Genomic DNA, 26,585 nt, shown 5'->3' with positions numbered 1-26,585 from the left:
GTTTCTTTACTTTGTTTTAGTTTTGATGTTGATTATTTTGTAATTGATTAAGTTGCAACCTTCTTGCTCTGTGATTTTGTTATTTTGTTTTGTCTACAAGTCAGTGCTCCCTTTGTGGTGAGTGTTTGCCATCACCAATCACTCAGAATTTTGTTATTATTTGTGGCTAGTATCATTTGTTCAGTCTATTCATTAATCTTTTTTTTGTTTTTATTTTAGGCTAATGGACCCTGGGTTGGGAGGCTAGCTCTTCTTGCCTTTTGGTGGTGGTATTTCAAGCACTGAGTGTGGTTTGCCGCTTATAACCGCTTACACCTCACTGGTTGTGTGTGTGTGCATGTGGCTTTTGGATTAGATACCTAGCTAGCCTACCCGGCTACGGGTAAGCCTCACACTGTTAACAATTTTCTTGTATTTTTACAGTACAGTACTGGCAGCAAGGTTGCCAGCAAGGTACTGTATTTCGATTTACAGTAACTGTACTGTAATTCAATTTACAGTACACACGAACAGTACTGTAAACTACAAAACAGTATTGTACTGTATTTTTACAGTATTTTTGTCATTTTTGTCTGCTTCTGTTGTAATTTATACGATATTGTACTGTAATATCTATATTGATATATTGATGCATTATTGCAAAACATTGTAATTTTCAAATTACTAATGATATTATAACTATATAATATGTAGTTATTACAGTATATAAATCTATAGGTAATAATATTATAATGCAACTTCAGAATAACTGCAAATCAAAAGACAATCCAAACAATGTTCTTGTCAAAAAAAAAAATTATTGATCAATTACACTATTAAAACCATGTATGGTGAACGCATTTAAGAGAGAGGTTGAGAAACTGCATGACTTGCAGCTGTAGCTGGACATACTTAAAGAGATACTCTACTGGTTTTTCATATTAAACTATGTTATTCCCTTAAATAAGTCGAATTGATGCATACCTCTCTTGTCTCAGTGCGTGCACTAAATCGCTGTCTTGCGGCGAAACTTTGTTAGATCTTATCTCAGCCCTGTTCATTCAATACGTGCCAAGAAGAGAAGCGACCAAACACCTCCACGTTTTCCCTATTTAAATACAGTGACACGAGTAGTGTAACTCGACCTAGGACGGTGACACAAAATAAAACGTTGTGCTTTTCTAAGCGTGTAAAATGGATAACTATATTGTATGGCAGAATACCATAGCAAGTGCTTGGGAGCACTTTGACTCTGCGCAGTAATATCATCTCTCGTGAAAAGTCCTCTCCCCCCGCTGCCTCTCCTCCTCCCTCTCATTTCAACGGGAGCGGACTTTTCACGAGAGATGATATTACTGCGCCGAGTCGAAGTGCTCTCAAGCACTTGCTATGGTATTCTGCCATACAATATAGATATCCATTTTACACGCTTAGAAAATTTTGTGTCACCGTCCTAGGTCGAGTCACACTACTCGTGTAACTGTATTTAAATAGGGAAAACGTGGAGGTGTTTGGTCGCTTCTCTTCTTGGCACGTATTGAATGAACAGGGCTGAGATAAGATCTAACAAAGTTTCGCCGCAAGACAGCGATTTAGTGCACGCACTGAGACGAGAGAGATATGCATCAATTCGTCTTAGTTAAGGGAATAACATAGTTTAATATTAAAAACCAGTAGAGTATCCCTTTAAAAACTTGGCTGGGATTTTGAGGTGGTACTGGAACCTTGGACCGATGACCAAAACTGAAAAAGACATGACACACAAAAACACATGACAAAATCTGTTAGCCACAGCACCAAAGATGAGCAGACAGACAGTGGAAGAGAGAAAATTCTGTAGAAAAAAAAAAAAAAAAAAAAAAAAAGTAATCTTTAGATTTTAAAACTTTAAGTTTAAAACATTGTATTAACATGGCTAATACTTACATAAAACTCCTTCCCAGGCTGCAAATTGTCCCACACTGTAGAGCTGTAAGAAATCAAAATAAATAGTATTCAGTTAACGGTTATGTGTTTCTTGTTAAGGAAATATCTCATAAATCTGCTTACAATACATCTAAGTTAGGTTAATAAAACATAAGCTTCACTTGACCTCTGGCATGCTTTTTGGCATGCAGTTTACTTGTCTTTGTTGCCTAATAGATCATTAACTCTGATAGTCTGAAGTTTTTCAACAATTTACACCTTTATTTATATTTTTAATTATTATAATAATCAATATAACTGGGTCTCCTGCCTAAATAGAAATGAAGTAAAAGGCTAAACTGGTACCAATAGCCAATCTCTCTAAGCCCATCTCTCTAAGCCCAAATAAATCACCCATTTTGCGTTGCAAAGGAAAGTGCAGTGTTTTTAAGCCTTATTTTCACGCGTCTTATTTTGTGTCTAAACGACTTCAATTTGGTCCAGTATTGATCATAAAATCATTAAGTTCGTCATTCGGGAAACGGACTGCAAATAGGCCTATAGCAGTTTGATCAAAATAACGATATGTCTATTATAAGTGCTTGTTTTTACCACTGACAGGCTCGGGTGTTCCCTACAGAGATAGGCCTAACAGTAAGACTAACATGTCAAATGCAGTATAATTTTATCTCGCAGACCATCGTAAAACACATTTAATTAAAACTCGACAGAAACAAAATAAAACTCACAAAAGACCATCTCGATTTGTCTTTCCACCGTTCCAACAATCACCAAATCTGTTTTGGACGAAATAAACCGTAAGGTAATGTTAATTCACGGAGTTATAACGTTAAATTTGAAAATGTCAGGACAAGCAGTAAAAGAGCAGATAACGTTAACAAACTTAACAGTGTTTTTGCAACCGTCGCTGGCTAAACTTCCACTGTCATTTCACATTAAAAGCTATGTAGGCTACACACTATAGCGTAAAATCCTTAAACCTTATTATAAAATTCAAAATTAACTTACCAAATTTCCAGATATCCGCAGAGTGAGATATCCGCGCTGAGTGAGTGAACTGCCGCAGTTGTGCTCTGACGTCAGTCAGGCGGCGCGCGCGCTCTCTGTTTACAGCAACCCTGTATATTTGCCTGGCATGTTACAGCCAGGTTACAGCTAGGTTACAGCAACACTAAAATGTACTGTAAAATGTTCCCGCTCAAACAAAATTACCCAGAATGCAATGCAAATTACGGTATTTTACTGTAATATAGAAATGCAGTATTGTACTGTAGGTTTTTACAGTACTGTGCTGCTAAATCTACAGCGAAAGTTAACAGTGCAGCCATCTTAATTAAATTTATTTTATTGTGTGTGTTGATAAATGGTGCTGTACTAGTCATTTGAGTGACATTCTGTTTTGCAGTAACCTGAAAGTTTTATTTATTGATGTGAACTTAATAAACTAACTTTTGTACTGATATCCACGTCTCTTTGCCCTCCATGGTAACGAACCTGTGTGCCCTATTTCCATTGGGTAGTTATTTCCCCATTTCTCTGAAAAGGGGTGGCGTAGTCAGCTTGTCAAATTTAATTACCACTATACGATTTGGTATTTGTCAACCGTTTACCTCCACCGCCACGCTACACTTACGTCCACAGAACTGTGGAAAAAGTCTGAACACTGTTCGTTTGCTTTAGGGTACCCACAAAGGGCATCTAAGCAGAGGCTGAGCAAGTGGGTGGTCGTCGAGGCCATCTCACTTGCTTATGAGTCGGCCAGTCAGCCTTCACCTTTAGCTGTACGGCTGCTTCCAAAGCATTACTGTCAGCAGTTTCCCTCCAAGATCTTTGTGATGTGGCAGGCTAGTCCTCACCGCATACATTCGTGATGATTTACTACCTGGACCTCGGCTCCAATCCAGGGGCGCAGGTGCTTTCGCCTAGATGTGCGCATTTATTTTACACAGACTTGCTCTTATGGTGACGTGGGTATTAGCGTTCCCACAGCGTTTTGACGCAGTTTGAGTTCCCTTGAAAGGTAACGTCACGGATGTATATGTAACCCTAGTTCCCTGAAAAGGGAACGGAACGCTGCGTCACCCTGACATACTCCCGGCATGCCCGTGATTAGCCGCGTTTCCACTGTCGGGCCAGAGCTAACAGCGAGCCGAGCCGAGCCAGTGGCCTCGGGCCTTAAGCACCGGGCTTGCGTTTCCACTGCCGGGCCAGTAGCCCCGCAGCGCTGCCCTAAACCCCGCCCCTAACACGCCTTTCTGAATCAAACGTCATACAACCCAACCCATTTCAGCGGGTGTTATGAATTTATTTATTTTTTAAGTTAGGAAGATAGCATGTATATTAACTCACCGGCCGTGGCTGCAATAGTGTCCCGACTTGTCTCGCGAGTCGCCACTAACAGAGGGACGGTGACCCAGCACACCGTCCATCAAGTCGAACCATGGAAAGTTCATTCTCTGGGCTCCACTTTGTCTATTGTGCGTTTTAATCGCCTTGTACAATACTGTGCCCGCAACTTTTTAATTTTTTTTCCGAACTTGAAGCGTCGCTGAATCGATGTATTTTATAACGTCCTTGTTTCTTCACACGCCGTCAAATTGACGTTGTACCCTTTCTTCTGCCCAAATGCTCAGAAGAGCTCTGGTATCTTCGACAGACCAGTACAGGAGATTCACCATTTCGAGCAGCGATTATTTTGCGCGATATAAAAAAGTGAAATGTGCATCTTGCCGCAGACCATAACTTTCCATAACACCGATGAACTCCGCCTTCTACCTTGAGCACGCCTTTAGCCCGAACTGGCCCGCTTTGGCCCAAGGTATTCGACGGGCCAGAAATCCTGGCCGTTGGCCCTGAGTAAGCCCCGATCAAGCCCCGGAAGAGACAGTGGAAACGCGACTGACCCTGGCACGCACTAGCACGGCTCGGCCCTGGCCCAGCAGTGGAAACGCGGCTATTGACTTGCTTAAGCCTATCAGAAGCTGATGCTGTTTGATTCAGGTGTGCTTTATAGTTTCCTGGTCAATGACGTCACATGACGTTCTTGAAAGAGATACTGACACTGTTTTTTCATGTTTAATACTGTAAAGCTGCTTGATTTTAAGCAATCTATTGTATAAAGTGCTATATAAATAAATGTGATGTGACTTAACTGGAGTGCTGAGTTAATAATAATCATAATAATTTGTTACATTTATTTAGCGCTTTTCTCAGCTCTTAAAGCACTTTTACATGGAGGGGGGGTGGGATCTCCTCAACCACCAACAATGTGCAGCATCAACCTGGATGATGCGAAGGCAGCCATAGTGCGCCAGAACACCCATCACACACCAGCTTATTGGTGGAGAGGAGACAGCTTATTGGTGGAGAGTGATGAAGCCAATAAGTAACTGTATGGGGATGTTGGAGGCCATGATGATGGATAGAAGCCAATAGGCAAATTTGACCAGGATGCCAGGGTTAAACCCCTACTGTTTTTTCGAAGGACATCCTTAGATTTTTAATGACCACAGAGAGTCAGGACCTCGGTTTACTGTCTCATCCGAAGGACGGCAGCTTGGAATAGCCGTATCTGTATGGCTGCATTTAAACTGCAAGGCTTAATGCACAGATCCAAACTTTTGACCATACACATTTTTTTTGTCCCACCATTTTACATTGACTGAAAACTGAAGATTCTATTGATTCTACTTCTACAAAAGAAGCTTTTTTGCGTGAGAGCTTACAAGCACCTGCTGCCTGCTTCATAAAGACCTCTCTTTAAGGAAAACTATCACTGTGCACAAGTGCGTCACCCTCGGTATCAGATACCTGGGCATTGGAGCTAATGTGTATCTGATTTTAAAGGGGTCATATAATGCCATTTTTGTACAAGCTACTATGATTATTTAGGGTCTAAATTAAAAGTTTGTAATATACTTTAATTCAAAATTCTCATTAGTATTGTAAGAAAACCACAATTGCAAGTGGCTCAGATCAGATGCGGAAAAAATCCTATCTTGTGTGGGTTTTTTTTGTGTGTAACAATATCTGATCTGTCTCAAATATGTAAAAAAAATATATATATATTTTTGAGCTAGTGTAAGCACAGCCAAAAAGAACACTATTTTATGCTTTGTGCATTGATAATCGTCTTTAAACGTCATCACATCCTAACTCTGCTTTCGTTGAAATATTGAAAAATTGGTCCCTTAAGTATTTGGACACAGGTTTGACGTCTGCGTAGATACTATATCAGGGTCTATGCAAAACATAGAAAACAAATACAAAAACTGCTAAATAAATATTTAAAAAAATATGTATTACAAAACTTGTCAATCTTAGATTTATGTTGAACTATGGCTTGTGTATTATCAGCTTTGAACTGTTATGAACTATTGTGTTTTGAACGAACTCTCATGTTTAATACCGGCTGCTAAGTAACCATGACGTATCTGTCACATCATAAAAATATAAAAGGCAGGACATCAGTCTGTACTGGATGAGAAGAACATCTCAAAATCTCTTGCATGCTATTTTAATATTCACTGGTTAGAAATTCAAATGTTTTTGAGTATCTAAAGAAAAACGCCTAAAGAAGAATGTTATTCATATTTACTCTTTAACATGACTGAAACTCTTTTTGTATTTCTTTTGAAACTATACTTCAACTTTTCCAGTTTTCATCACCTTGCTGTAACAGACACTGTCTGCATCTTTTCCTTCACAGGAGCTTTTTTCCTGTGCATATATGAGTACATCAAGACTTTAATTGATTTTGTCTTGTCCCTTGTTGATAGTGTATTTTAATGTGCTTGTGTCTATTTCTTTATCAGTGGATGGAAAATGGCAAATTACACTGTGAATAATGTAGACAGCTTCATAATCACTGGATTTGATTACCTGCAGAACCAAAAGCTCCTTGGATTCCTCATCTTAATAACCTACATGCTCATATTGCTTGGGAACGGCATCAATCTGTGTATCATCTTGACTGACAGACATTTACACAAACCAATGTACATATTAATCTGTAATCTAGCTGTTGTTGACATAATGTACTCCTCTACCTGCAGCACAACCATGATCTCAGTGCTGCTGGCTGAGATGAAAACCGTGTCATACTACTCTTGTATCTCAAGGATGTTCTTCTATCATCTTGGTGATTTCACAGTATGCATGGCTCTGACATTAATGGCAATCGACCGACTTCTTGCAATTAGACTTCCTTTAAGGTATCACAGCATTGTAACAAATGCACGAACGTTTCTGCTCATTTTTCTGACTTGGCTCATTACTATCACTCTAATGGGTGTTTTGACTTCTATGGCAGACAATCTCCCATACTGTCAGCCTGTTATCAGATATGTCTTCTGTGATTATCCATCAATGATCAGAGCTGCTTGTGTCAATCCTGAACCATATTTTTTCTTACCTGCAATGATTAATCTCTGGTGGTTCTGTGGACAGTTTCCATTTATTATGTGCACTTATGCTGTTCTGGCATATAGTGTGACTAAACTTTCCAATAATGCAAGCAAAAAGCAAATGATCAACACTTGTTTGAGTCACCTAATTGTCTTGTTTAGTTATTATGCACCGAAAATGGTCTCTGGATTACTAACTCGAATAGGAGTTGTGCTTACTTTAACAGACAGAAATGCAATATTAATTTTTTCCTCATTAATTCCCCCCCTAATAAACCCAACTGTTTATTGCACCAGGACTAAAGAGATCAGGAAACGATTAGCAGATGTATTTTTGCACAAAAAAGTTGCCCCAAATCATTTAAAGGGTTTATCATAATAGATTATTATTTTCATTCTCATGTCTGATTGTGATTGCTGTTTTACTTTTCAATAATGTATTTTGTGATGCTCCTGCTCAACTTAGAGATTATGCCAAAGCATAGACTGGTTGATACATTGTAGTGTAATGGACAGTATTTGATGAAATTCATGATGTAATGTACAACAGAACATCTTTCTAGAGGAGATTTCTCTATAGTTGCCGCAGAAAAAAACTTTGTTACATATTTGTACTTTGTCATAATTAGAATAATAATAACTAATTTACTTTGTAACTATACAGTAAATACTTTGTCAGATTTATTGTTTCATGTATGTTATGATCAGAGGAGAACCATCAGGGCCCTCTAGGCCGTCAGAAAGTGCCTAAACTATTGTAAAAAAAAATATTTACAAACCTTTAAATTAAGTGAAAAAAACTTCTTCTTCTTTTTTAAAGGCTAATGTTATTTTAGAAATGTATAATTTGACAATAAACATCTAAATCTTTTTGAGGAAATAAATCCTTCAAATCTGCCAATTCAGTTGTGTTGTATAGACACTTTCAACACACGTCCAAATACAGAAACGCGCTGCAAAAGTTAACAACACAACCAAATACAGAAACGCGCTGCAAATAGCACAGACCACAACGGAAATGTTTCCAGGGGACCCCAATAAATGTTCATATAAATATTTAGATCAATATTGCAAAATATAATATACAATATATACTTTTTTGTGAATGTAATAATTGGATAAAATATTTAAGAAGTTCAGAATGCATTTCTTGTTTTCTGATACATATGGTCTTTCTAAACTGTAAAAATATACAGTAATATGGTTCTAGTTTGAATCAATTTAATTTAAATATATAATTACAATTAATGGTAACGCTTTATATATTACAGCCCGGAAAGTACTGCTGCGTAATTAAAGCGATTTTACAGTTTAACTTTTGGTAATTATAGTGTACCTATAAAGTACTTACATGTAAGTATAAGGGAACAATATGTAAAGTTTGGGGAATAAATGGGTAACAGAAAAAAATATTTATACTGTAAGTATTATAGAACTAAGGGGTACTTATTCTACTATTATGATACAACAATCTTACATTTGAGAGCAATTTAGCAAGAACATAGCTTTTTGTAATAATGGTGAACCAATACTGTATAGGCTTTTTATAGGGTACATATCTATGCATTTATACAGTAATCTTTTTAACAAAAGTCCACTGAAACCTAAACCTATTGCAACTTTTGCTTAAATATTGGGGAAAGATACTCTTGTTTCATGTAGTTCCAGGGTAAGTGTGACATTACGGGCCGTAAATTAAAGTGGTGCTTGTTACCCTCTTGTTCCATGTAAGTACTGGGTACTGGGTAAGTACAATAAAAATACATACAATCCAATATCACTGACTCTTTATTTGAACCTTTATTTGAAAAACAACTTCATTAAAAACAGATTTACAACACTTTTTTTGTTTTGTTTAAAACTGCTTTTTTTAATCAACAATTCATTTCAAATGCTTAAGTCTTGACAGAAAGTAGCACGTTTTGTCCCCCCTTTTTTCTCTTGCTTGGCTTCTTCCTTTTGTTTCTCTTCTTCTTTTTCTTTCTTTTCACTGATGAATCTGAAGAACGATAAGTGTTTGTAAGAAAAATTACGATATTTTAAACTTTTTAGACTATCGCTTCAGACCAACTGTAATAAGTTGTTTTTCAAATAAATGTTTCCGAGTCAGTGATATTAGATTGTGTATGTATTTTTATTGTACTTACCATGCAAAGAAGAGGGTAACAAGCACCACTTTAATTTACAGCCCGCAATGTCACACTTACTCTGTAACTACATGAAACAAGAGGGTAACAAGCACCACTTATTTAAAAAAAATTCCAATCGTTTAGCTTTACTTGCCTTGTGTAACGAAGAGGCAGAGTCGTGCGGATCCATTCGCAGTAACTTTATTAAACAGAAAAGCACACAGAGAGAAAACAGGCAAAGATCCGGGAACCAGGAAAACCAGGGATACTTGGAAATGTTTCCAGGGCAAAACAAGACTTCGCAATGGACACAGGGATAACTCAGGCTTAAGACAGGTGCGCTAAACAAGATAATAAAACACAGGTGCTTAAAATCAACCATAATCAGTTCAGGGTAAAACATAATGGAAATAATAAACTAGGAAGGAGTGCCCCCCAGAGGCTCAAGCGGGCACTCCAGCCGCAGATCATCACACCTTGAAACATGAAAAAAGTAAGATTGTTGTATCATAGTAGGAGAAAAAGTACCCCTTAGATCTATAATACTTACAGTATAAATATTTTTTTTAATTCTCCTGGTTGTTTTCCCATATTCCCCAAACTTTACAAATTGTTCCCTTATACTTACGTGTAAGTACTTTATAGGTACACTATAATTACCGAAAGTTATGTTGTAAATTCATCTTAATTACGCAGTACTTTCCGGGCTGTAATCTAATGCGTAACCCAATTAATAATTTTTTAATCACACTTTTTAAAGTCGATACAAAAAGTGAATATAATAAAGGCATTCTGCAGCATTAGTCAATAGGCTCAATTGAGATCACCAAAATCTGTGCAGAACCGATCACCGGTGAAAAATTTGAAAAAAATACAATCATGATGGGGGACATGCCAGGCTGCACAGTCAGGCAGTTGCTCTCCCACCAACTGGACTGACTAAAGTTAGTTGGCATAGTTACAGTAGGATTTCCAGTGCCCCAGGAAGCCTCGGGACTCGCCAGTTATGGTATAAGTGGAGTTACCTTCCCGACAATAGACTAATCACAACAGAGGTGACTAACCAAAACTAAAACAGAGACAGAGGGCCCTATTTTAACGATCTGAAACGCAAGTGTCAAAGCGCAAAGGGCAAGTAACTTTGTGGGCGGATCCCGGCGCTGTTGCTATTTTCCCGGCGGGATAAATGCCTCTTGCGCCAGGCGCAAATCTAAAAGGGGTTGGTCTGAAGTAGCTTCATTATTCATAGGTGTGGTTTGGGCGTAACGTGAAATAAACCAATCAGAGCGTCATCTCACATTCCTTTTAAGAGCAGGCGCGCTTGTTCTAAAGCGGATTCCTATTATAACGGCGGATTTGCCAGGCGCGCGCCAGGAGCGTTCACAGCCGAGGAGAGCAACGTTCTCGTCAGGGCCGTAAAACACAGAGAAGTGACATTGGGAATGGAGAAACCCACCCAAATTAACTTCTGTTAAACAGGCGTATGATAATTTGGGTAAATGTGTAAGCTACATGTATGCTTTTATAATAAATTGTCTATCTATTTATCTGTCTATCTATCTATCTATCTATATATCTATCTATCTATCTATCTATCGTAATAATGTATGATTTGCAAAAATGAAAACTGCTGCTTAGATGAGAGAATCGAATGCGCGTTGTACACACGCTACATTGATTATGGTCAAGCATGCGCCCTTAAAATAGCATAATGAACAACGCGCAACGCGCCACTGACTTTAGACTAGTTTTTTTCTGGTCAGTGGCGCAATTGTTTTATAGAACAGCAAAATAGCATGAGGGAAAGTTTGCGCCGGAACACGCCTCCTCTTTGCGCTGAACCGCCCCGGGGAGCGCAAGTGTATTTCTTAGTTAACCAACGTGCGTCTGTGGAGGGAAAAGTCCGCTTTGCGCGGGTGCAAAATAGGAATGATACATGCGTCAGTGTACAAAGTCATTTGCGTCGGGTGCAAGATAGGGCCCAGAGGGTGAAAACACATGCAGCAACAACGCAAATTTAAATTATGCAAAATATACCCCCTAAACAAAATTATGAACCTGTAAATGAGCAAAATAGAGGCCTTTAAAACTTTATATTATAGTTAGATATCGTCATTGGAGTGAATGGACCTTGTAGACAATAAAGAAGCTGTAATGAAATAAGAAATTAGAGTTCTCTAATGAGCATGCATGGCTGTATTAATAAACAGTAAATTCATTGTTTTCATTCAGTCTTTTCCCAACAGAGACATTATTGACACAATCTATTATTCAATTATCTTAGATCACTAGTGTATTAAACCCTTGGAACCCTTTTGCCCTTGAGCAATGTCACTCAAATGGGACTTGAAGTATTCTAATAATATTATATTGATAATGATTAGATTTATATAGAGCATTCCATAAAAAAGCTCTACTGTACATATAAATAATATTTATTTATTTATCATTTGGTGCAGTCTTTATACCGAGGTACTTATGTAACCCCTCCGGTTCTACTCGCACCACTTCGAGCGGGATTCAAACCGGCATTGAAGGCAGGCACGCTATCAAGGATGCTAAAGGGTGCAGCCTCTAGTGCGCCTGTTATATCCCTACAGAACTTAAGGCAGTGACAATCTGCTTCTGTCTTGTTATATCATTGGCAGCATTTTGTGCTTCGCCCCATGAGAAGTGTAGTTCTTTCAGTTCAGCTTCCTTTTCCCATGTGCTACTTATACTGTAGCTACTTTTGGGATACAGTCCTGGTCCATCCGAAGGACATGCCCAAGCAATTTCATTCAACGGTGCTTGATCTTCATCACCACACTATATGAGTTGGTCTTCTTATATAACTCAGTATTTAAGATCCTAGAAGATATGGCAAATTCTCCTGAGGCAATTCTTGTGGAATACCTCAACTTTCTTCATGTTGCTCTTAATGACACGCCAGCATTTTGACCCATACAACCGAACAAATTTGACATTGCTGTTGTATAGTCTCATCTTTGTTCTGAACAAAGGAGAATTTAAGAGCTTTATAGCCTGGATCCCATGAATTAAGGATGTAGCTATGGCTTTTTCTTCTGTGTAGATATGATCAGTTCTAATAAACTTTAATTGAAGTAAAATATTAACTCTAAATAATATTATCTGGTGTTAATGCATTTATGCTGTTAATGTGTCAGCCTGGAATATCCTACATATAGGCTTACTTAATATTTAAATGGAATATCCAGTGTATACTCGTTGTATCTCTGTGCATTGGAGATTTGATAATCTTTTGTAATTCATTATTTTTGTGGTAAAAAAAAACATTGTGGCACCAAGATGTTTTACTATGAAGGGGGCCCTTGGGTATGCTATAGCCCCAGTGCCCTACATGTTCTTAATCCGGGGCTGAGGATGACACTACTCTCGAACTAAAGATATAGTTCACTCAGTGTAACCATCTTCTGAGGAATTCTGTAGGCATGCAAGATCTTCCATAAGTTGTCATGGTGTAGGCTGTCAAATGTTCATTTAGTTCAAAACTACGATGAAAAATGTTTGTCGACAAGCTTTTTCCCCATGACTAAGGCAAGACGATGACGAGATTACACCAAGGTCATTAAACGATAACTGTAACTATATCAAAATGCAATGTTATTGATGAAAAAAGACAAGATAAAAATTTAGTTAAAAAAAAACTCCTGAAGCATCTCCTCCACAAAGGCTCTTTTATCCTTCCTGCTGCTCTTCTTCAAGTCAAGTCACCTTTATTTATATAGCCCTTTTTACAATACAGATTGTTTCAAAGCAGCTTGACAGTAATAAAATAATGCAACACGGTTTGTTTCTAGAAGAAAATAGCGTCATAGTCCAGGTTAAGTAAGTTCAGTGATGGTTCATTTTTGTTGTAAAAAGTTACTAATTTAGTTATATATATTTACATTTATATATATATAGCCGCTCTGGAGAAAAATGTGATGTCATCGTCCAGCTCTGTTCAGTTCTCATATAATGGTGTTAATGCAGGCATATCAATAACATTGTTGAATATTAAATGTCCCCAACTAAGCAAGCCAAAAGCCAAAGGCGACAAAGGTGAAAAAGGCGACTTGTAGGTTTCACCTCCTTATCAACTTGTAGGCTTTCTGGACTTACTCTTGGTGACTTAGTTCAGACTGTCAGTCCAAATCCGATTATTTGTATATCTGATTGGAATCTGATCTAAAATTATTGACGTCCAGACTGTGTATCGCAACTGTTCAGATCCGATTTGTGTGTCCATGCCAATCTTTCATTTTCCGGAATGTCTGCATTAGAAACCAATGAAAATGAAAGATTGGCATGAACAATGGCAATGACGTTGACGTATGCATACGTCAAAAACAACAACCGCAACATGGAGGGGTTTGCAACACAGATGTTGTCTTATTTACAGCATGACAATGTATGAAGCCGCCACGCTGAACTACTGCGTCTTATGAAGCATAGAGGCTGGTATGCACTGCTTTATTCCGTGCTGTCGTCTCCACCAGTTTCAAAACAAGTCTCCGTTGTATATACAAAACATATAATGATTTTCTGCTCGTCTGGCACTTTGCAACAACACACCCTTGTTTCAGCAGCGACTTTCAACATGTTTCCTAAAACAACGTCTGACGATTACGTTTTATGTGCACGAGAAAGTCACAAACCACACGAAAACCAATCAGAGTGGTCAGACTGAAATGTATTTTCAGAATTGCATAGGATTGTCAGAATAGGATTTCAAACCACAAATGAATGTAGCTTGAAATGGATTTGTAAAACACCGTTCACACCAGCTAAATCTAATCGGATTTCAATCAGATATGCACAAAAATCGGATTTGGACTGACAGTGTGAACGTAGCTTTAGAGCTAAGCATTTTGGCTTTGAGTTGTTCGCTTTCTTCTATTTTACCCCAAGTTCCTGGTGTTAACCACTCCTTGTGTTTCCACTTCCTGTAGTCTAAGATCTTGATAGATGTATCAACATAGGTCTTCTTGGTGTTAAAGTCTGGGTACATCTCTGTCGTCTCATCTAAGGCACTTAAAACGGTTCCTCAGTTCTAGAACAAAGATCTTGGCAACATTTATATGTTTACATCTGTGACTTTCCTGATTCACCTTCCAAAGCTTGAGTTTGATCATAATTTTCATAAGGTAGCCGTCATTGTTGACATCCGCACCTCAGCACACTCTGACATCTTGAAAGGACCTGCACCACTTTCCGTTGATCAGGTCGTGGTCAATCTGGTTGATCGTGTTACCATCATGTGATTTCCATGTTAGCTTGAGTTTGTTCTTATGTTGGATGATGGTCCCTCTGACCACTAGTGCTGAAAACAGGCGCGCTCAACTCCCAATACGTTTTATGGGTGCGAGTTATAAAACAGTAATCAAAGTAAAGATGAAAAACCGCACTCTCTAGTAGCATCTCATAAATATTTATTTACCATGTCCACACAGACGCGTTTCGGCCTAAGCCATCATCAGTGAGTGTGTGGTGTGAAACAAAGAGATTGCTTTTCAACATTACAGGTGAACCCCATTAACATCCAATCAGCAACGTCAGGTGCATCAAGTTCCCAACATAGGACCACGAAGAGTAACAGGAAAGAGTACCAAGAAAACACATCATAAACAATACAAAAAAAAAAAAAAAAAAAAAAAAAAAAAAAAAATGAAAATCAAATTAATAAACTTAAATTACAAATTAAATTGTATTACAAAAAACAGTTTAACGTCAGTAGCCTACGTTATCAAAACGAATCATAAACAATGCTCAAAAAAAGAAAAGAAAAAAGAAAACAAATATATAAGAAAATAAATGAATAAATAAAAATAAAAAACAGAAATAAACAACAAGTTAAACATGAAAATCAAATTAATAAATTTAAATTGTTTACAAGAAACAGTTTAACGTCAATTCTTCATTTAGACCATTTGGGTACACCGTTTGAAGCGTATAAATCCAAAAAGCCTCTCGTTGAAGGAGATAGCGCTCCCTATCCCCACCCCGTTGGAAAGATTGAACTAACTCGATGCCTTGAAATTTCAACGTACAAATGTCATGCCCAAATTCATTCAAATGTCTAGCCACTGGTGACTTAATGTCGTGATTACGTATGTTACTTTTATGTTCATGTAGTCTTATTCTCAACTCTCTTTTTGTTTTACCCACATAACAAAGCCCACATGGACATTTAAGTAAATACACAACAAAGGACGTGCGGCAAGTAATTCTCCCTCTCACAGAGAATTTCTTGCCAGTCCGTGGATGTAGGAAAGAATTACCTGTAATCATCGCATTACAATTTGCGCAACTCCTACAAGGAAAATTGCCCGGATCAAGGGCTGTAAGCCAGTTAGTAGGCGGAGTGTAAGAATCAGCTCTGACCAACATTTCTCTCAAATTACGCGACCTCTTATAGGCAAAAAGTGGAGGGTTCTGAAAGGACTGGCCAATCTGTGTATCACTAGATAAAACATGCCAGTGCTTATTTACTATTGATTTAATCTCACCCGAAAGGGGAGAAAAAGTCGTAGATAAGACCACTCGATTGTCTATAATAGCTGTTTTTTTCTGAAAAAGTGATTTACGTTCAATGCCACTTACCCTATCCAAACTTGAATCGAGATTTACACTGTCGTAACCTTTAGAAAGGAAACGATCATATACTACTTTCACCTGGTTTTCGAATTCTTCATCAGTACTACAAATCCTCTTTATACGCAAAAACTGACTATACGGGAGGCTTTTTTTCATAGATGGAGGATGGTAACTTTTTGAATGTAAAGAATTATTATTATCTGTGGATTTACGAAATACTGTTGTCTGTAAAGCCTGTCCAGTAGATCTAAAAATCTTAACGTCAAGAAAGGATATAGAAGACATACGTTCCAAGGAAAATCGTATGGAGTCAAGTCTGGAATTTAGAAATTCATGAAATAGATTTAGTTCTTCAACTGTTCCACTGAAAATGAAAAACACATCATCAATATATCGAAACCAACATTTCAAACAGTGATGGAAAATATAACTTGGAGAATAAACAAAGTCTGCTTCAAACTTGCCCATAAATAGGTTTGAACGTGAAGCTTTGCGGGCTCTTAGTGAAGATGTCTCGATTGTAATTAAGCCTGCTGATAAGGGTGGTGCGGTTGTAATACAAGACAAGGATTCATACCGCAATGAAATTTTGAATCAACTTGGAGATCAGGAATTTTATTCTTCTCTTACTTGTGATCCGACGAGTCGTTTCTTCAATATGATAAAAAGAACTCTGATTGGTGGCGAATCAGACAATCACATCACTAAGGAAGAATTTAACTTTTTATTGCAAACTCATCCAGTACGACCGGTATTTTATACCTTGCCGAAAATCCACAAAAAATGTGTAGGAATTATTCCAGGCCGTCCAATCGTGGCCGGTTGCCAATCCCTAACTGAACCCATTTCTCAGTATGTAGACTGGTACATTAAGCCAATTGTCTGGACATTACCTTCCTATTTAAGGGACACTACTGATTTTTTGAGTAAACTGACAAATGTCCATATATCTGATGATGATTTGTTATGCACTATGGATGTAACTAGTCTGTACACCAATATTCCACATGATCTAGGTTTATGTGCATTGGAACATTATCTAAAATCTAGAGATGTTGATAAGCCTCCTACAACGTTTCTGTGGGATCTGGCACATACAGTGCTGACAATGAACTATTTCAAATTTGAGAACAGTTTTTATCATCAGGTTAAAGGCACAGCAATGGGATCTCCATTTGCCCCTAACTATGCAAACCTATTTATGGGCAAGTTTAAAGCAGACTTTGTTTATTCTCCAAGTAATATTTTCCATCACTGTTTGAAATGTTGGTTTCGATATACTGATGATGTGTTTTTCATTTTCAGTGGAACAGTTGAAGAACTAAATCTATTTCATGAATTTCTAAATTCCAGACTCCATACGATTTTCCTTGGAACGTATGTCTTCTATATCCTTTCTTGACGTTAAGATTTTTAGATCTACTGGACAGGCTTTACAGACAACAGTATTTCGTAAATCCACAGATAAGAATAATTTTTTACATTCAAAAAGTTACCATCCTCCATCTATGAAAAAAAGCCTCCCGTATAGTCAGTTTTTGCGTATAAAGAGGATTTGTAGTACTGATGAAGAATTCGAAAACCAGGTGAAAGTAGTATATGATCGTTTCCTTTCTAAAGGTTACGACAGTGTAAATCTCGATTCAAGTTTGGATAGGGTACGTGGCATTGAACGTAAATCACTTTTTCAGAAAAAAACAGCTATTATAGACAATCGAGTGGTCTTATCTACGACTTTTTCTCCCCTTTCGGGTGAGATTAAATCAATAGTAAATAAGCACTGGCATGTTTTATCTAGTGATACACAGATTGGCCAGTCCTTTCAGAACCCTCCACTTTTTGCCTATAAGAGGTCGCGTAATTTGAGAGATATGTTGGTCAGAGCTGATTCTTACACTCCGCCTACTAACTGGCTTACAGCCCTTGATCCGGGCAATTTTCCTTGTAGGAGTTGCGCAAATTGTAATGCGATGATTACAGGTAATTCTTTCCTACATCCACGGACTGGCAAGAAATTCTCTGTGAGAGGGAGAATTACTTGCCGCACGTCCTTTGTTGTGTATTTACTTAAATGTCCATGTGGGCTTTGTTATGTGGGTAAAACAAAAAGAGAGTTGAGAATAAGACTACACGAACATAAAAGTAACATACGTAATCACGACATTAAGTCACCAGTGGCTAGACATTTTAATGAATTTGGGCATGACATTTGTACGTTGAAATTTCAAGGCATCGAGTTAGTTCAATCTTTCCAACGGGGTGGGGATAGGGAGCGCTATCTCCTTCAACGAGAGGCTTTTTGGATTTATACGCTTCAAACGGTGTACCCAAATGGTCTAAATGAAGAATTGACGTTAAACTGTTTCTTGTAAACAATTTAAATTTATTAATTTGATTTTCATGTTTAACTTGTTGTTTATTTCTGTTTTTTATTTTTATTTATTCATTTATTTTCTTATATATTTGTTTTCTTTTTTCTTTTCTTTTTTTGAGCATTGTTTATGATTCGTTTTGATAACGTAGGCTACTGACGTTAAACCGTTTTTTGTAATACAATTTAATTTGTAATTTAAGTTTATTAATTTGATTTTCATTTTTTTTTTTTTTTTTTTTGTATTGTTTATGATGTGTTTTCTTGGTACTCTTTCCTGTTACTCTTCGTGGTCCTATGTTGGGAACTTGATGCACCTGACGTTGCTGATTGGATGTTAATGGGGTTCACCTGTAATGTTGAAAAGCAATCTCTTTGTTTCACACCACACACTCACTGATGATGGCTTAGGCCGAAACGCGTCTGTGTGGACATGGTAAATAAATATTTATGAGATGCTACTAGAGAGTGCGGTTTTTCATCTTTACTTTCCCTCTGACCACTAGTTTGTTGTCCAAGCAGAAGTCAATTAGTCTGATGCCATTGTCATTTATTTCCCCACAGCCTTGGCTTTCCATAGCTCTATCACAGTTGCAGTTGTCAGCTCCAACCTTACCATACATGTTGCCCATTACCAGCAGCATATGACGGTGCCTTTAGAGGCTGTGTGTTATAATACTTCATACCAATCGGCTTTGTCCTCCTCCTTAGATCCGTTTGTTGGTGCATTGCACTGTATGATGGTGGGACTACAGTGCTTTGAATCGCAGTGTGCTCTGATCATCCTTTCACAGAGTGGTTCCCATTCTACATGGTTCGGACATTCCATGCTCCAACATGGATCTAGCATTTGGGCTGGGCAGATAGTTTGTCACACTCCTAACATCCTGCCGGTGGCCTTTGTCAGAAGTGGTCATGCTGCAAGGGGTGTGGATGTTGGCCCCACACCTAACCCCCAAGTTGGCTGTGCTGTTTGGCTCAAGTCCACTGCAGGCTCTGTGTTGTTATTTGTAATTTTCTCAGATTCTGTAACAGAATTGTGTTTTTTTACAGGGTGTGGATGTTGGCCCCACACCTAACCCCCAACCTGCAGGATCAGGTGTTGTCCTTAGTTTGTTCCGTCGCCTGAGTCCAATCAAGCATGGTTGAACCTGCCAATGTAGCTCCCAAGGTCACTAGGACACACAAACCCCTCCACCATGGCAAGGTGAAAACACAAGTGGGCTTCATACGAGGTACCAGGTGCAAACAAATTTCTAACACATACGTTTTCTTTTAAATAAGGCAGCAATATTAGACAAAGGGAAGCTGGAGCGCTACTGGTATCCCTTGTATCCTCTGGTGCTCTTGGGAGGGTTAAATCTTCATAAAAAAGATTGGAAAAAATCCAAGTCCAGGCACTCAGTAGGTTACAAAAGTTACAAAGCCTTTATTATTTTGTCGAGGGCTAAAACATTAAAACACCAACACGTATCGGCCCACTGGCCTTCATCAGGCTGTTGGTAACAAACAGACAGAATCAAGCAATACTTATAGTTGCATTGGTTTCAGGTGTGCCACACTGGCACTTGCAACACAATTTTTTGGCCAGTAGAGGCAATAGTTCAGGTCATGTCTAATGCCAGAGGTTAAATCATACAAGTACAAGGAAAAATTAGAGATCTCCAAGTGGAAAAATAGGAGTGACACCACTACAAACATCTAGTGTACTCATAATTCTAGTAATTTCATAGTCAAGATGGTTCATGGAACCATGGCCCAAGAACCATGTTACAAACTGGTGTGACCACAAGCTGGCAAATCACTACAACATAAGCTGATGTATTTAAGTTTCTAAATGCCTGATTAGGTTTATGAAAACTGCAGCCTATAGCTTTATATAATTTAAACATAAATACCATTTTCTTATTAAACAGATACTGATGGTTTGAGAGGAGGGATGCTCATTGATGAACACATTAGAGTTTTGATGTCATGAGTTTTCATGTAACCAAGTGCAATAAACCCTGTCACTGTTGTTTGTCTGAAGAGTGTCAACATACTTGCTACATGTCCCTAATTTGTTCTCTGGAGACACTAGACAGACCCTGAAGATTGTACTGATGGGAAACCAGACCTGAGAGAATTTTCACTCAGTGATGAAGTAAATAAGTGACAACACCCAATTATGTAGAAAATGACACTCAAACCAATTTGTCTTTAAATGCTGTGACTTTAACCTACATAAAGATCAATAAAGGTCAAAACATAATTATGAATTAATTTTGGATTTAAAATGTAATTTAACATAAAAGTAGTTGAGGGTAGGTTTATGGTTAATTTAAGTTTAATTTAAAAAAAATAATAATAATAATAGTGATCAGAAAATTTTTGTAAAACACAATGTTTTTTGTGCGACCCAGAGAACAATACACATTGAAACTGCAGTCAAACAGGTATTGTCACACTTTGGCTGCTTGAGGCACGTTCAGGAAGGCGAAGACGACATATCAGGATTAAACAGTATTTATTCACGAACAAGACACGTACCAAACACACCCCTCCTGGAAGGCGTGGCATCACGCCGTAACGAGAGAGATGAAGGCGGGGAGGTAGGGGCTTGTGAGGAGGAGGACCAGGCGAAGGGCTGGAAACAGGATGACGAACAGCCATGGCGCATCCGGGGGGACGAGGGAGCCTGGTGGAGCTGGAGCAATGATGGGCCACGGTGGAGACGAGGGAGGTAGGAGCCAAGGCTGATTCAGTGGACCGATGGACTGATGTAGAATCCTGGCCTTGACGGGCGGAGTAGAAACCCAGGGATCCCTGACCACGATGGCGCTGAGGGCTGGTAGTCCACAGCGAGCCCACCTCTCCAAAGGTTCTCTTACGAGAGTATCTCTCGTACTGCGTAATATCTTACGCTATGGGGAAAACCTCTTTTCCTCGAGATATTGAAGCCAAAAATTATCCTTAATTTTTAATCAATGTAAAACGCTTTGCGGCAGCATGCAGACATAGGCGAGGCGGCTCGCGCGCCTATTGGCTGCCCTGCGGCAAAAGCAGCAGCCTATCGAGAGCGGCTCTGCGTGACGTCTTGACCAATGGGGGCACTTCGCGCCCATTTCGTCACGTCCCGCCAGAAAGGGTGTGGTCTCGCCCTATATAAGCAGGTCGATAGCTGATACAAACTGATTTTCATCTCTTCAGCGAAGCCTCACGCATCGCTGGATCCGGAGTGAGAAGCCGCGCCGTCGACGCAAGCCTTCAGCGGGACGAGCCCTCGAGTCTGGAGTCGCTGGCCTTCACCTAGCCGCCTTCAGCCGTCGTACCTGCTGCGCTTTCCGGCGCCCATATCCTTTACTCTGCTGAGAGTGTTTGTTCGCCGTTGCAACTCACACTTCTCCTAACTCTAAAAGAGCAAGCGTCTTTTTAAAGATGCCTTCCTGTGGCTCGTGCCGAGCCCAACTCAGCGACGGGGACCGCCATGTCATCTGCGTTTCCTGCCTGGGTGAAGATCACGCGGCTCTCGCGCTCGCCGACGGCGGATGCCCTCATTGCGAGCTGCTGCCTATTGTGACTCTGAGGACTCGCCTGGCATCATTCTCAGAGCCTGCACTTCTGCCCGCTGTGGTACCGCGCCGCAAGAAGCGCCGTGCTCAGCGCGCACCCGAGCTCTCTCCTGCCCGCCAAAGCTCGCCGGTTCGCCCGCCAGCTTCGCCGGCATCGCTCGAGTCGCTCACGGACGGACAACGGCCGCCGTCTGCCGCCGCGTCCGCCATTGAGCTTGACGAACCTACCGAGGCATGTTCTCTCCTGGCATCGGATAGTGAGGACTGGGCGAGCTCTGTGGACCTCCCCCCGCTACCCGCCGGCCCAGTGGGAGACGAGCCGGCATTGAAGCAGAGCTGATGCGTCTGCTCTCTGAAGCCGTGGAGACCATCGGCCTCGACTGGGAGGCGCCCGCGCCACCACCGCGCAACAGACTCGACGGTCGCTTTCTCAGAAAGGATGAAGCCCCGTCACAGTCGAGATCCGCGCCCTTCCTCCCTGAACTTCACGAGGAAGTCGCGAAATCGTGGAACGCCCCCTTCTCCGCCAGGTTGCGTACCTCTTCCTCTGCTGTATTCTCCTCTGTGGACGGTGCGAAAGATAGAGGTTACCTTTACATTCCTCCTGTGGAAACGGTTGTAGCGTCTCATCTTTGCCCTCCCTCCACTGGACGGCGCACTCAGACGGCGCTACCATCTAAAGCCTGCCGAGTGACATCAGCCATGCACGGACGCGCTTACACTGCCGCCGGGCAAGCAGTTTCAGCGCTGCACACAATGGCTATTCTGCAGATCTTCCAAGCCGACCTTCTCCAAAAATTGGACGAGGAAGGACCGGGAGCGATCTGCGTGGCGGACTTAAGAAGCGCTACAGACCTCGCTCTACGCGCTGCAAAGACCGCCGCACAGGGGCGGAACATGGCCTCTCTCACCGTGGCTGAGAGACATTTGTGGCTGACGCTGTCTGAGATGACGGAAGCTGAGCGCTCCGTGTTCCTCGACGCGCCCATTTCGCCAACGGGCCTTTTCGGATCTGCCGTCAAAGATTTTGCGGACAGATTCGTCGAGGTGCAGAAAACATCGCAGGCCATGAAACACTTCCTGCCGAAGCGCTCGAGCTCCGCTACAGGCCGCTCGAAACAGCCGCCTGCCCGAAGCTCTCAGCCGCAGCCGCTTCACAGCGCCGCCAGGCCCGAGACCAAAGACCGCCCTCTTGCTCTGCTGGACGCCGCCCCCCTCAGCGCGGGCCCCGGCCGAGGATTGAGATCAAGCCCGAAGTCTCAAAGCCTTCCTAGCCTCTCTAGGAAAGCGACGGTGTTCAAATCCTGCTGCGGCCGGATTTCCACCCAAACTTCTCGCTCGTTCAGTTCCAAGCAATGTGACTGTCCCAGTGTATTTTGCAGTGAGCAAGCCAGCTCCAGAGCCCGCTTGCCTGCACACAAAAGCCGTTTTTACGGCTACCCAGATAAATCCAATAAAGAGTGCATTTTCTGGTGTTCCGGCCACGGCCGATGGTGTTATGAGTGTTGTAAGAATGCACACGTCCCAGTGCCCATTCCCACACCCAGACACAGCCCGCCACGGTGCAGGGCTAGCACAAATAAAAATCGATTGTGCAAACAATGTAGTGAACGCGCCCACATCACAGTGCCCGCTTACACTACACGATGCGTGTCCCTTGGTTTCTGTAAAAACGAAACTAACACACATTCAGTCGGCGCGAGCTGACAGTGTTTTCAGTGCAGTAAATGTGCCCGCCATCCCGCGCCCACATTCTCTCACAGACACGCCGAACCCCACGGGGTTTCGCCCCGCTTGCATTCTCTGCACTACCAGTCATAGAGAAGCTGAGCGTGGCCAGGCTGCCCGCTGTGATCAGCGCGCCCCCCGCCTCGCACGCTGTAAACCAACGTTGAGTTCTCAGCACACCGAGGCTCTCGAGCCGCCGTCAGGCTGCGGCCAGAGCCCGGATTTCATTCTACCTCTAGCTATTCACGCAGATGCGTGGTCAAAGCTCCCCGGGGTATCAGAATGGGTGCTGAACACTATAAAGAGAGGCTATTCGATACAGTTCGCTCGACGTCCCCACCGTTATACGGCGCGCGTCGAGACGACGGTGAAAAACGAAGTATCTCATCTACTTCGAGCCGAGATAGCGAAACTACTGAGCAAAGGTGCTATAGAACCCTTATCTCAAGCTCAGAGCGAAGGGGGCCTATAATACAGCAGATATTTTCTGGTACCGAAAAAAGATGGGGTCTCAGACCCATTTTAGATCTGCGACAGCTGAACAGAGCGCTTGTGAAGCGCCAGTTCAGAATGCTTACAACCAGGAAAATCCTCGCGCAAGTTTGCCAAGAGGACTGGTTTATGTCAATAGATCTGAAAGACGCCTATTTCCAGATACAAATAGCGTCCCATCACAGGCGATTCTTGAGATTCGCCTTCGAGGGCCAGCCATATCAATACTTGGACGATTGGCTGATTCTAGCTCGATCTCAATCAGAGCTCATAGAACACAGGGCCACATTACTCGAGCACCTCGAGAGTCTGGGCCTCACAGTCAATTGGGCGAAAAGCTCGCTGTCTCCCAGTCAGAAAATTTCTATTCTGGGAACAGTGCTGGACTCGCTATCCATGACAGCACGCCTGTCGCCGGAGCGTGGACTAGACATTCAGCGCGTCGCGAACTCCTTCCGCCACGGCTCTATAGTCCCGCTCAAAAGGTTTCAGAAAATGCTGGGCCTGATGGCCTCAGCAGCCTCTGTACTCCAGTTGGGCCTGCTTCCCATGCGCCCACTGCAGATGTGGCTAAAAGCGCGAGTTCCGCCCCGGGCATGGACCGCTGGTCTGTTTCGCCTCAGGGTCGATCTAAAGTGCGTTTCAGCCCTGAAACCTTGGAAAGTAACCGACTGGTATCAGTCAGGTGTGAGTCTAGGGACCGCCTCAAGTGTGCAGGTGGTGTCTACGGACGCCTCCACCTCGGGATGGGGAGCGCTGCTCAAGGGCAGACCGTTCGCTGGCCTGTGGTCAGAACGGGAAAAGCTCCTTCACATAAACTGCTTGGAAATGATAGCAGTCGACAAAGCGCTACGATGCTTCTGTCCCCAGATAAAAGGTCACCACATCCTGGTCCGGTCGGACAACATGTCAGTGGTGGCACACATAAATCGCCAGGGCGACGTCAGGTCCCAAAACCTTTACAGGTTGACGGAACACCTTCTGGTCTGGGCTCAGCACAACCTGCTCTCGCTGAGAGCAGCGCATGTGCCTGGTCACCTGAATGTCGGACCAGACAGGCTGTCCAAAAACAATGTCCCAGCAGGGGAATGGTCGCTGGACCCGCAGACGATCCAACTGCTGTGGGAAACGTTCGGCAGAGCGCAGGTGGACCTGTTCGTGTCCCACGAAAACACTCAGTGTCCGAACTTCTTCTCGAAGAGCAGGGATACGCTGGCCCATGTCTGGCCCCGCGTTCCCCTATGTGCTTTTCCCCCTGTCTCGCTCCTGCCTCAAGTGTTGGAACGAATCAGGGAAAACGGATGCCCAGTGCTGCTCGTGGCCCCGCTCTGGACAAACCAGACCTGGTTCCTAGTCCTGATGCAGCTGGCCAGCACTGCCCCGTGGCCTGTACCACTGAGGAGAGACCTCCTCTCTCAGGCAGGGGGCTCGATTTGGCATCCTCGCCCGGATCTGTGGTCCCTGCACGCATGGGCCATCAACGGGTACCCGCTAACCTCCCGGAGGGAGTGTTAAACACGATCACGCAGGCTAGAGCTCCGTCTACTCGACGGCTCTATTCCTCGAAATGGTCTGTGTTCTCTGCTTGGTGTCAAGCTCAGGGCTTTTCACCCGTAGACTGCGGGGTTACGGAAGTGCTTTCCTTCCTTCAAGAGCTGCTGGATAAGGGCAGAACCCCATCCACGCTCAAAGTATACGTGGCGGCCATAGCAACGTTTGCAAAACCGGCGTCTGGCCAGCCACTGGGGAAGAACGACTTAGTCATGCGTTTCCTCAGGGGAGCTCGGAGATTGAACCCTCCCAGGCCCCCTTCAGTCCCGATGTGGGACCTTTCCACGGTGTTGGAAGCCATGAAAGGTGCCCCATTCGAGCCAATCCATTTGTCAGACATGAAACATCTGTCTTTAAAAATGGTGTTTCTCATGGCTCTCGCTTCAGTGAAGCGCGTAGGGGACTAACAAGCGCTTTCGGTAAGCGCGTCATGTATGGAGTTTGGGCCTAATGACTCAAAGGTCATACTCAAACCTAGGCACGGGTACGTGCCGAAATCCCTCAACACACCGTTCAGGGCCCAGGTGATTTCCCTGTCCGCCCTTCCGGTTCTCAATGAGGAGAAGGCTTCGAGTCTCCTTTGCCCCGTCAGGGCACTAAGAGCTTATGTGTCCCGCTTGTCTGGTTTTAGACAGACTGAGCAACTTTTCGTTTTGTTTGGCGGACGCTCTAAGGGACTTGCCGCATCAAAACAGAGCCTATCCAGATAGATAGTCGATGCCATAGTGCTGGCTTACACCTCTAAGGGCCTGCAGTGTCCCTTGGGTGTCAGAGCGCACTCTATGAGAGGCGTGGCCTCTTCGTGGGCATGGTCTAGCGGGATTACCCTGCAAAATATTTGTACGGCCGCGGG

General features: G+C 41.9%; 1 protein-coding gene and 1 long non-coding RNA gene across 2 annotated transcripts; one reads left to right on the top strand and one right to left on the bottom strand.

The window, feature by feature from the left end:
• Positions 1-1,656: 1,656 nt before the first annotated feature.
• LOC130105314 (uncharacterized) lies at positions 1,657-3,224 on the bottom strand. Its single transcript, XR_008809575.1, has 3 exons — positions 2,914-3,224; positions 1,906-1,948; positions 1,657-1,722 (listed from the first exon to the last, which is right to left on the bottom strand). It is a non-coding gene; the product is annotated as an uncharacterized LOC130105314 (long non-coding RNA).
• Positions 3,225-6,341: 3,117 nt separating this feature from the next.
• Positions 6,342-7,894, top strand: or80a13 (odorant receptor, family 80, subfamily A, member 13). Its single transcript, XM_056271287.1, has one exon. It carries the CDS (start codon positions 6,730-6,732, stop codon positions 7,687-7,689), a length of 960 nt encoding a protein of 319 aa, XP_056127262.1. The 5' UTR covers positions 6,342-6,729; the 3' UTR covers positions 7,690-7,894.
• The last annotated feature ends 18,691 nt before the right edge of the window (positions 7,895-26,585 follow it).

Source organism: Rhinichthys klamathensis, unplaced genomic scaffold, assembly GCF_029890125.1.
Source record: "Rhinichthys klamathensis goyatoka isolate OS25496 unplaced genomic scaffold, OSU_Roscu_1.1 h1tg000314l_1, whole genome shotgun sequence".
NCBI lineage: Eukaryota > Metazoa > Chordata > Actinopteri > Cypriniformes > Leuciscidae > Rhinichthys > Rhinichthys klamathensis.
The sequence above is the reverse complement of the archived record's forward strand: the minus strand, read 5'-3'. Positions and strand labels throughout refer to the sequence as shown.

Excerpts from the sequence above, each read along its gene's own strand:
- or80a13 (XM_056271287.1), top strand. The coding sequence starts at position 6,730 with ATGGCAAATTACACTGTGAATAATGTAGACAGCTTCATAATCACTGGA.